Genomic DNA, 12,252 nt, shown 5'->3' with positions numbered 1-12,252 from the left:
AAATGAAGCTGTGCAGAAGAAAGTGGTGGCATGTAGAGCACAAAGAGAAAATGGTGGGAGGGAAGAAACAATAGAATGGCAATAAGAAGGAAAACAAATGTATGGAAGAGGAAGGTAGGGGGAGGATATTGATATAAAAGAAAGTGGTAGCAGGAAGGGAGCTGTAAAAATAACAGTTAATGGGAAGAGAATAGTAAGTGTATGGAAAGAGATACGTGGTAGGTGATATGTAAGAGGGAGGCAAAAGGCAAGGAAGAGGTACATTTATCAGAGGTTTGTAAACAGGCAGGAATGATGCTAAGGACTGCAGTGGAGGAAATGTCATTTTTAGGAGGCATAGGGTAATTAGTAAAATGATGTAGAACATATGTAGAAATTAATAATGCCTTAAAATTCACACTGTACTGCACTTTTTACTATGTTAACATTGTGTTGCATCGTGGAAGCTTTTTTGCACTTACTCCTGGAACATGCATGCGACTCTTACAACATAATTGCAGATTCCATTGTTTGACTCATTCAGGTTACTTGACACTGTAAGCCTAACTAGTCCTGTGACAGATGAGCATTCTCTGATAAAGCTGTATGTAAGCCAACTGCAGAGCATTCCACGGTCAGTATAAGAAAACCAAATACTAACCTAGCTAGTGCTTTTGACTGCACACTTAACTATTTCTACCTTGACTAGATTCTTATAGCCTGCAACCCTAGTAGCTTCTTGCTTGTCACAATAAAGTAGACTACATAGTAAGTTAGCACATACTGTAAGTTGTCTAGAGTGCAAGTTTGTCCTAAAAACATAACAGGTAAAGTAAATCTGGTGTTCTCCTATATGCTTTTGTCCCTCAGACATGTACATTATATTTTGCTGTTATTTCTCTGGACCATCTTAAGAACTCTTAGAATTAAATGCGGAATATAATTTACACTTTTTAGGTGTGTTTTGCTGGTGTTGATTCTTGATGCCTGGATGTTCATTTTGAAATACCATATTTTGGCATAAGCTACATAAAATTCAGCAAATTTTCATTTTGGTTTTTGTATCTGCCCTGAAGTTATATGCTGCTTCACAGAAGAATGCATTGAATTGTGAGCAATGAAACATGCAGCCAAAACCTTAGCAAATAAACAGATTTACAAAACATGTTAAAAGGAGACCTTTTTGTCTTAACCAAACACATGTACAAATACTGGAAACAAACATTATTTTTTGTATTTTGTAAAGTGATACTACAGCTAAAAAATTTTTTTTTATCTTAATGCATTCCTATTTCTCTTTCTATTAAGGGAGAACATAATGCATGGTTCTATTAAAGCAAACCCTTGTATTTTTTTTTTAAGTTTTGGTTTGTGTTACACTTCATGGCAGCACTTTTTGCCAAATAACTTTTTGGTTATTTGGTTTGTTTGTTTGAATTGTGGATCTTGCTATAATAGAGAACCTTGGCTTATGCTGTAATGTCACTTAAATTCCTATGACCTTTGTCATGTTTGCTGTGTAAAAAAGAAAAGTACATGGAAACCATTGTCATACACTTCCCATACACCAGTGTAAGTGACTATCAAAAAGTACACTGTATAGTGCACATTTCATAGTAATAATTTAAACTGGGTTTGGACTTAAAATGTAATTGACTTTTTTCCTATAAAAAAACATCTACATCCTATATCAAAACATGTATCTGTCTCTAGCAACCTTTCTCAACCTTTTCAACATGGAAGAACCCTCAAATTTACTTTCTGGCCTCAGGGAACCCCTCCTAAAATTACTATATCTACAACTCTTGATAAATTAGCGTAATGGTCAGTGGGAAGAATGCTCCTTACACTTGTGGACATTAAGAAGAAATACCCACTTGCAGATAGCTAAGACCAATGATGTCAGTGGGAACTTGTCTGAGAGGCACAAATTACTGGTAGCTCAAGTAACCCCTAGCAACCTCTGGAGGCATCCTAGGGTTCCATGGAACCCTGGCTGAGAAACCTTGGTCTATTGGAAAGAATAAAAAAACACCTCATTCTAAAGATCCTACATTAGTACCTTATTGAATGAATCTATACAAATGCCATAGGTTCCCAACAAAGATTTGCAAAGAAGGTTGGTTGGCAATCTTTGGCAGAGAGAATGAGCTATAACCAAGCGTTGACTATCTTCTGTTACTGAGACTGCTGTAAATTAGTTTTAAGGTCCAGTCAGGTTGCTAAATGGAAATGCCTGTTATACATTAGTGTTATTCCGAACACTGACTGGCTGAATAAACTCTGCATGTTCATTACTTCATATATGAAAAGGCAACTTGTTCTGGAATCATAGCTTATTTGTAAGATAGAACATATAATTGTGGTTTCAGTATGTAAGAATTCAGATAAACGGATGTGCTGTTGTGTGAATGTGAAAAGAACCCTAGGAGGAAACCATCCTAGAACCTATTACTGCAAGGGTAACTGAATGTATCACATTTACTGGATGATTTAGAATACAAGTTGAAGTCATTGGCAGAAAATAGCTTTCTCATCTGTTTCATGCAACACAAAGCAGCATCATTATATGTTTTAGTCTTGCTTGGATAAACATTGCAGACAGAGTCTGTTCTTTATCCCAACTCTTTTCTGTATTTATTTAATGTTGTATCTGTTTCCACTAAATTTATAGCCTTTTGAGAACTTGCCATTCTAAAATGTGCCACAAATCCCTTTAACAAATATGTCATGCAACTTTTTTCTCTGTGCTTTTGTGGTTTTTGCGTTGTCATGATACACAGGTCTTCCCAAAAGACCCCAGAAATAGTACAGAGTCGGCAGCTGGCTAAGGCAGCTCCAGTGCTGCTGAAAGGAAAGGGGTAAGTTACAGCTGTGTGGTGCAAAAAGCTGCACTTGGACAACTAACATCCTCTGGAACATGCAGTGGTTTGCTTTAGTTCCACTAATTAAGACTAATAGGTTATTAGTTGGATGCAGTTTTTTATTATTATTGCAATGCTGTATGCCAAGCTTTGTATAAATAAAGTCAGCAAAAGTTTCATAAAAAGTATACCATCACTTACTCCCGTTTTATACAGGACCCTTGTGGGATGTGTTTAGTATAACAGTGCAAGCCCAGTATACGTAGCAACCAGTGAGGATACAATATTGGTCTGAGTTCAGCAAAGTTAATTTGGTTTGGTTGCTAAAGGATTACTGTGCCTACCAATTTGATCTTTGGCCTAATTTTGTAAGCCTGCCAGATCTCAAGCACATTCTTCCCAGCCTTCTCTTGTTCTCATATGGAAATTTTTTTAGTTCATACCTAGCCCTAGCAATGTGATAAATGGCTTTAGTATAAGCTTTACCCCATTTAGATTTTAGTATACCCTGGATTATTAATAACAGATGGAGGGTGGCCAGACAAAGCAACATACAGCATTGATTATAGTGAAACTATGGGCAAAATAAAAAATGTCATACATGATGCATTCTGTCAATGGTATTTCCATAATGGTTCTTGTCACCCCCTATATTTATACAGTATTTTTGTTCCTTGTTGATCCTGTTAGTAGTTCTGTTATTTTTATACCTTTTATTTAGAAGGCCATGCTGTCCAGTAAAAAGTGGCTGTTACAGTTTGGACAAACCATGTAACACTGACAGGGGTGTTTACAATAGTTAGTTTTTATTCGCAACATACCAAACATTTTTTTTTTTCCAAAAAAGGAAAACCCTTTGCTGTAGTTGCATACGGCCTCATACAAACAGAACAATTTTTTTTATCTCTCCTAGAAATCAGCAGCATTTTTGCAGAAAAAACTTATGACACTTGTAAATGTGTTTAATGCTTTTACAAGTGTTTAAAGCGGAGTTCCACTCACTCTGTAAAAAATTAAAAGTCAGCAGCTACAAAAATTGTAGCTGCTGACTTTTAAAAAACAGCCACTCACCTGATCCTGCGGTGCCACCGCCGCAGCCCATTTCACTGGCCTTCCTGTATTCCAGGCACCAGTATATTTGGCTGCACAGCCGGGTGCCAACTGCGCTTGCACGAGTAGCGCTGCACTTTCTGAATGGCCCTGTCGTCTTCTGGGACCTGTCACATGTCCCATAAGACTACAGGGAGGGAGGGTAGAAGGACAACTTCTGCTTCCAATCGCCTAGGCGATCGCAGCAGAAGTGGGTACCCGCGTACCTGTCAATTTTGGGCACCCGCTCCCCAAAGGTGCCAATCCTTAATGGGGTGCGGGGGACCAATCTTTAAAGTGGAACTTCCCCTTTTGGGTGGAACTTCGCTTTTAGTGCATTTACAGGTGTCATGTGCCTGGGCAGTAATTTATTTAATTGGCCAGAATAAATAATTTATTCTGGCCATTGAAATGCATGCTGAAGCACTAAACGTGCCTAGCGTTCACACTCGTTTAGGCGCATCAGGCATTTTTTCTGCCCAAACTCTGCTGCTCTTAGATGCACTGGCAGTGGGTTTTTTCCTGCCTCTAAACTCTCCTGCCACTAAACACTGTTAAAAGATTATGTGTGCATGGACACATAGGCTAACATGGACGGCCGTATAGAGGCAGGAAAAAAAATGCCTCTATACGTAGAAGCAGTTGTAAAAACATCCAATGTGCATGAGACCTAAACAATTTTATCTAGATAGAGTTTTATTTGATTGACCCTTACTTAAAGTTCATTTAAACTAACATGTTCCACAGGTACAATACTGCAATGATTTTAAAGAAAAACAAATTTTGTCATCAGCATGGAAATCTGTGACCCTCAATATACTTGAAGTCAAAAATTATGTTACACTTGCTGTGATTTACAGGAAAATTGATGCTACCCTTTATGACCAAGTTGCCAAAAATATGAAGTTCTGGCAACCCTGGGTAGTCCATTTCTTGCCAGCTGACTTTGATGCCACTCTGCTCCACTCTTCTCTCACTCTTCTTTTCCCTCACCTTCTAACCACCAGTACCACTGGATATGTTTCAGTCCTCAGCTGGTTTACTGTTAATGTATTCTTTAGCTCCAATTTGCAAGAACGTGCATATACTTTCTGATTATGAGCCTACATATTATTGCTCCATGTTCTTGCATGCTACAAAGTCTGCTGTGTCAGCCAACATGTATGGAATTTTTCTTATTCCTGAAAAAAGCCTTTTGAACAGAAAAACAAACTTTATCACCCTATTACAAGAAATCGAAAAACAACAGATCTACTTGTCGAATTAGCCAGTAAAAAAAACCTTTACCAGGCAGACTGTTGTGTAAATGCTACTGAATGACATCAGATATGTCATTTTTTTATTTTGCCAATTGTAACAGTTTAAGGATATGTGTGTGCTTTATTGCTACGTCTTCTTACCAAAAGAAATGGTAAATACATTTCTACTTTATTAAAATATAATTAAAAACATGCAACAAAAATATATTAAAAAAATACCATCTTGACAATTTGCAACAGGTTGAAGGTTTTTTTTTTGTTTTTTTTGTTGTCTTAGTATACTTTGCTGTAAAAGCATTCTGCTTGGTACTGTGTAGCGTACTGAATTAGATAGCCAGTGTATGTGAGCATCAAACCCACAGGTGCTTGCAGGTGCTTTTAAGGAAATGGCTTGCATTTGATAAGTGTTTTATACTTTTTTTAATGCACTCTAAAGGACCTTTATAAATATTGAAACACAGCAGAATGGGTTGCTTGAATCCCTCAGAAATGCTCTAAAAAATGCCAAAAGCAAAGGAGAAATTGTCCACGTGCACATACCTGTAGATAGCAGTTGATTTCCCCCTTGATCACCTTAATAGAGGGATGCTTGGTAAAAGCAAAGACATATCCTTTTCCTTTTATAATATGTTTGAGTTTTAAGTATACGGAAGCAAGCAATATACATTGAAATGTCCAAAGTTGCCTTTTAACATAAAAAAGGAGGAAATATGGTCAGAATGTACAGTGGAATATCAATACAAAAGTGCTGTATATGAAGAATTCAGTAATACACTGCTCAAAAAAAGGAACACTTTGAAAACACATTAGATCTTAATTGGGAAAAATATCATGCTGGATATCTATACTGATATGGACTGTGTCATGCATTAGGAATGTAAGGATGCCCCATCATTTGATGGAAATGAAAATGATCAACCTACAGAGGACTGAATTCAAAGACAACCCAAAAATCAAAGTGAAAATATTATGCAGCAGGCTAGTTCATTTTTCTAAAATTTCATTGCAGCAACTCAAAATGGTACTCAGTAGTTTGTATGTCCTCCACGTGATTGTATGCTTGCCTGACAACATCAGGGCATGCTCCTAATGAGATGACGAATGGTGTCCTTGGGTATTTCCTCCCAGATCTGGACCAGGGTATCACTGAGCTCCTGGGCAGTCTGAGGTGCAACCTGGCGGTGTCGGATGGACTGAAACATGATATCCCAGGGGTGTTCTATTGGATTTAGGTCAGGCGAGTGTGGGGGCCATTCTGTGGTATCATTTCCTTCATTCTTCAAGAACTGCCTGCATACTCTTGCCACATGAGGCCGGGCAGTGTGGTGCACAGGAGGAACCCAGGACCCACTGCACCAGTGTAGGGCCTGACAATGGGTCCAAGGATTTCATACCGTTACCTAATGGCAGCCAGGGTACCATTGTCTAGCCTGTAGAGGTCTGTGTGTCCCTCCATGGATATGCCTCCCCAGACCATCAGTGATCCACCACCAAAATGGTCATGCTGAATGATGTTACAGGCAGGATAACATTTTCCATGGCTTCTCCAGACCCTTTCACGTCTGTCACATGTGCTCAGCGTGAACCTGCTCTCATCTGTGAAAAGCACAGGACGCCAGTGGCGGACCTGCCAATTCTGATGTTCAGTGGCAAATGCGAGTTGAACTCTTTGGTGCCGGGCAGTGAGCACAGGTCCCACTAGAAGATGTCGGACTCTCAGGCCACCCTCATGAAGTCTGTTTCTCATTGTTTGGTCAGAGACATTCACACCAGTAGCCTGCTTGAGGTCATTTTGTAGGGCTTTGACAGTGCTCATCCTGTTCCTCCTTGCATAAAGCAGCAGATACCGGTCCTGCTGATTGGTTAAGGACCTTCTACGGCCCTGTCCAGCTTTCCTAGAGTAACTGCCTGTCTCCTTGAATTTCCTCCATGCTCTTGAGACTGTGCTGGGAGACACAGCAAACCTTCTGGAAATGGCACATATTGATGTGCCATCCTGGTGGAGTTGGTCTGCCTGTGCAACCTCTGTAGGGTCCAGGTATCTCTTCATGCTACCAGTAGTGACACTGACCCTAGCCAAATGCAAAACTAGTGAAAAACAGTCAGAAAACAGCAGTAGGGAAAAAAATGTTAGTGGCCTCCACTTGTAAAATCATTCCTGTTTTGGGGGTCTAATCTTTGTTGACCATCTAGTGCACCTGTTGTTAATTGCATTAACACCAAAGCAGATGAAACTAATTAAACACCCCCTCTGCTACTTAACTGACCAGATCAATACCCCAGGAGTTTATTTGACTTGATGCTATACTCTGATTAAAAAGTGTTCCTTTCATTTTTTTTGAGCAGTATATTAATATAGGTGTCCAAGTTGTCTTTTCACATATAAAAAGGAGGACATATGTTTAGGATATACCATAGAATAATGATACAAAAGTGGAGTATATAAATCGTACAATGAAGAATGGCACATGGCATGTGTAATAAATGGCATTGAAGCAAATGAAAGTGTGGCATTATACCTTAGGAAATCTACATTATAAAGAATTTTGCAACAGCTTGTGAATGAGAAGTCATAAAGACTTAATGTATAAAGTTGACCTATGAGCCCTCTGTGCGAATCTCTAATGGAGATCATTCTCTTTAAATGGGCTGACCAGTTGATATGTAGACGGCTTGGGTGAAAAGGATAGAAGAAGAAATGGTGATAATTTATTCTCTGGTAGCGAAAGAAGAGAAAAAGGAGAAGAGAGAACAGTGTGGGGTGGGGGTTGGATCACTAGGGCAGCCAAAGCCCATGCAGGGTGACAAAGGATGCTGTCATATATGCAACAAGGTGTGGTCAAACCCATCAGAATAAAGGTGTTAAATCCAGGGGGATCAGACCTTCAAGAATTTCTTGTTAATGTAAGTAAGTATAGCTGTGAGCTTCTCATTAATCATTGTGCCTGATACGTATTGTTTAACCTCCCTGTAAGATAATATGAGTTGTCCCCAAAATCTGGTGGTTCCTTGTCTAGTTGCTAAAAATATATTTATAACTATTTTATTTTCCTTCAGGTTTACATAAATGGGATTTTTCAGTGTCAAGCTTCCTCAGGTTTTCAGTCACTTGAAAGTGACCTTTGATGCATATATAAGATTAAGCACTCTGATCAAAAGTTTTTAAACATATAGCGGCAGTGCCAGTAGATATGGGACATATTCAACACAAATACAAAAACTTGTGCTATGGTTACAAACAATAAAAAAAATGAAAAAATTATATTAATACTGGTGCTGCTGGTCAAGTGTGACCGACTACTACATGAAATATTTTATACATAGCGCTCAACAGTATTACTAAACATTAATATGAATATAAATTAACAAGTGTCCATAAAACGTTCAATAACGTGATGAAGTGCTTCAAATCCACTATTGCATCTTCTTCATTAAAGTGCTCCATGGTCTGCAAACCATACAAAGTGACTTGGTGCTCAGAACAGGCTCCTTAATCAGTGACCCCTCTTGTTACACTCATCAGATAAGGTAGACCCCTGCTGTAAGCAAAAGAGTCCAAAAGCACTCTTTTTATGAGGAATATCTCCTTCTCTTCCACTCACTGATACTCTCTGTTCTCCTCCAAGCTTTCAGTATAAAACATTGCAATGAATACTCTGGTGCCTCAAACAGAAATCTGTCTTCACAGACAGAAGCCCAGTGAGAGGGACAAAATACGTTGGACAGAGCTTTCGGCTTCCAGTGACATCAAGTCTGGTCCACAGAACGCACCCAGCAGGTTTTATTCAAAGCAGAATATTTTTACAGATATTGTAAGTGTAATTCTACAATCTATTTTTTTAGGTTATTAGTACGCTATGAGGGCTTCCTCTTCCCCTCTTATATTTTGAGGCACCAGTCTATTGAATGCTATGCTCTATATACCAAAAGCTTGGAGCAGAATGGAGAGCAACAGCGAGTGGAAGAGAAGGAGATATTCCTCACCAGAAAGAGCACTTTTTGACTCTTTTGCTTACAGCAAGGGGTCCACCTTATCTGGTGAGTGTGCTCACCAGAGGGTTCATTGATTAAGAAGCACTTTCTGAGCACCAGGTCACTTTGTATGTTTTGCAGAACACGAAGCACTTTAATGAAGAGGATGCAATAGTGGATTTTAAGCACTTTATCGCATTATTGGATGTTTTATGGAGACCTTTAATTTATATTCATATTAAGGTTTAGTTATACTGTTGATTGCTGTGTATATAATATTTCAGATATGGGACATAGACCCAAAATAAGAGGAGCCTGGTGAGCAGGCTGATACATACTAACTACTTGCCCTCTGGAAGATTTACTTCCCCTTCATGACCAGGCCATTTTTTGTTACGAGGCACTGTGCTACTTTAACAATTGCACGGTCATGCAACGCTGTACACAAACAAAATGTGTATTTTTTTTCCACACAAATAGAACTTTCTTTTGGTGGTATTTGATCACCTCTGGGTTTTTTATCTTTATTATATAAAAGAAAAACATATTTTTTTAATTTCTGCTATAAAACATATCCCATAAAAAACGACATCAAATCTCAATAAATTTGGGCCAAGATGTATTCTGCTACATGTCTTTGTTAAAAAAAATCCCAATAGGTGTATTTTTATTAGGTTTGTGTGAAAGTTTCAGTGTCAACAAACTATGGTATGTATACTGGAATTTTTATTTATTTATTTTTATACTAGTAATGGCGGCGACCAGCAACTTGTAATGGGACTGTGATACTGCAGCGGTCAATCTGACACTAACTAATGCTGGGGGGAACTGTCACTGACATCACCAGTGCCATTATTAAAGTGCTCAGTGCTAATAATATGCACTGTTGCTGTACTGACACTGGGCAGGAAGGAGTTAACATCTAGGGTGATCAATGGGTTAAATATGTGCCTAACATGTGTTTGTGTGTGTACTGTGTGCTGCTTTTACTGTGGATTTAGTTGTTTCAGGGAATGAATAATCAACTAGATCCACTGTCACTGAACACAGCTCTGTGCTGACAGAGCTGTGTTCTGTGAGCCTCAGAGCCAATCAGTAAGGCTACAATGGCTCAGTCGCTGAATGTTTAAAAGGGAAGCCTTACATATAACAGCTTGATAAAAAAAATAATGTTCTTTAGCAAGGAACATACATTACTCATGAATTATTATGCTACCAAAATTGGTGTGTGCTGCTAATTGCCTCCAACATTGTTCTGGCTCCTTTATGCTGGAGACTGCCATTTTTCTGAAGCCCAGAGCCACTGAGCAGCATGAAATTTTTAAGCTGCCAGCAGATCAGCCTCTAGTGGCTCTGATTTCTGGCACAATGCTAAGGCTGTGCAGAGCAGGATCAGACTGTGCAGTTCTGAATTTTGTATAGGCACTTATTTTTAATGCTTTACATAGGTATAGCTGCAAAACAGGCTAACATGAAGTAATCTATCAGGACGTCTTTCTGACTAAAGTCCCACTTTAAGCTATACTTACAGGGATTAGGTACTAACACATCAAAACCTTACGTGTTTTCCAAGTACGCTAGTACATTAGAAGAACGCTTGGCAACTTGCTACCTGTTCAAATCTACATTCATCTGGTCCATTGTTCTTCCTGAAAAAGTTAGATATGACTAGAACATCTCAGATTTATCTTTCAGGAAAGTGTGGAGGAAAAAGGAGATCTGAATATATCTAAAACATTCAGAACTGGATGCCTTCCAAAATTCCTGGAGGTAGTCAAAAGTCTTAATTCTTGTGAAGGTGATTAGGTTTTGCACAGACAGTCAGGTCCATAAATATTGGGACATCGACAAAATTCTAACATGTTTGGCTTTATACACCACCACAATGAATTTGAAATGAAATGAAAGGAATTACAACAGTTTGCATATGTGCCTCCCACTTGTTAAGGGACCAAAAGTAATGGGACAATTGACTTCTCAGCTTTTCCATGGCCAGGTGTGTGTTATTCCCTCATTATCCCAATTACAATGAGCAGATAAAAGGTCCAGAGTTAATTTCAATTGTGCTATTTGCATTTGGAATCTGTTGCTGTCAACTCTCAAAATGAGATCCAAAGAGCTGTCACTATCAGTGAAGCAAGCCATCATTAGGCTGAAAAAACAAAACAAACCCATCAGAGAGATAGCAAAAACATTAGGCGTGGCCAAAACAACTGTTTGGAACATTCTTAAAAAGAAGGTCCCTTAACAAGTGGGAGGCACATATGAAAACTGTTATTCCTACACCTTTCACCTGATTTGGATGTAAATGCCCTCAAATTAAAGCTGACAGTCTGCAGTTAAAGCACATCTTGTTTGTTTCATTTCAAATCCATTGTGGTGGTGTATAGAGCCAAAAATGTTAGAATTGTGTCGATGTCCCAATATTTATGGACCTGACTGTATTGGACTGTTTGACCAGAATTTAAATGCCAGGGACTTCTATGCTGGGCGAAATAAAGGGAAATGAATTATTCCCAATAAGGTTAAATTGGGGAAATGCTACTGGAGAAGTTAATTGAATTCCATTGTTTCAGGGAATAGTGTAATGTCACATCAAAAACAGAAGGGTGGTAATGCGGTGGAAACCATATTAGCTTTTTAGATTAGCAAAAAGTTTGTTCTCTATAAAGTTGGGGAAGCTGCTCAGACTCTCATATGTCCCCAAATTGTAGAAATTTGCATTGTTCAGTATGTAAGGTGCGACTTTGAATAGGTATTGATAATACCAAGTAAATAAGGAATACAGAAGTTTAACTCTTGCCATTAACAGTACATTTTTCTAGCGGGTGCCACAATCATGCACTGCGACATACCAGTGCGTCACAGGAAACTTCCTGGTTTTCAGGCATGCATGTGCACATGCCATCTGCTGACGTGGGCTGTGATTGGTCACAACACATGTTTGATAGGAGGTTGCAGCCATTGATTGTGTCTTTATACCTGCTGATAGGCTGTGGGCAATCACAGCACAGAGTTTTGTGTTTACAAACACACAAAACTCTGACCACAGACAGCGATCTGGCCGATTCTTCTCCCTGAAATCAACT

General features: G+C 38.8%; 1 protein-coding gene across 27 annotated transcripts in view; it reads left to right on the top strand.

The window, feature by feature from the left end:
- DTNA (dystrobrevin alpha) overlaps positions 1 to 12,252 on the top strand; it is a 339,219-nt gene that overhangs the window by 260,611 nt on the left and 66,356 nt on the right. For 14 of the 27 annotated variants that reach the window (XM_089678322.1, XM_089678323.1, XM_089678320.1 and 11 more), the window contains 2 exons: positions 524 to 613; positions 2,763 to 2,840. The exons of 5 other annotated variants lie outside the window; for them this stretch is intronic. In XM_089678322.1, the coding sequence (XP_089534448.1) occupies positions 524 to 613; positions 2,763 to 2,840 (168 nt within the window). The remainder of the gene's footprint in view (positions 1 to 523; positions 614 to 2,762; positions 2,841 to 12,252) is intronic. 8 more of the 27 variants (XM_089678332.1, XM_089678339.1, XM_089678334.1 and 5 more) reach the window with 2 other exon arrangements.

The sequence above is a fragment of the Staurois parvus genome, unplaced genomic scaffold (genome assembly GCF_062004578.1).
Source record: "Staurois parvus isolate SC_StPar_1 unplaced genomic scaffold, SC_StPar_1.0 ptg000203l, whole genome shotgun sequence".
NCBI lineage: Eukaryota > Metazoa > Chordata > Amphibia > Anura > Ranidae > Staurois > Staurois parvus.
The sequence above is the reverse complement of the archived record's forward strand: the minus strand, read 5'-3'. Positions and strand labels throughout refer to the sequence as shown.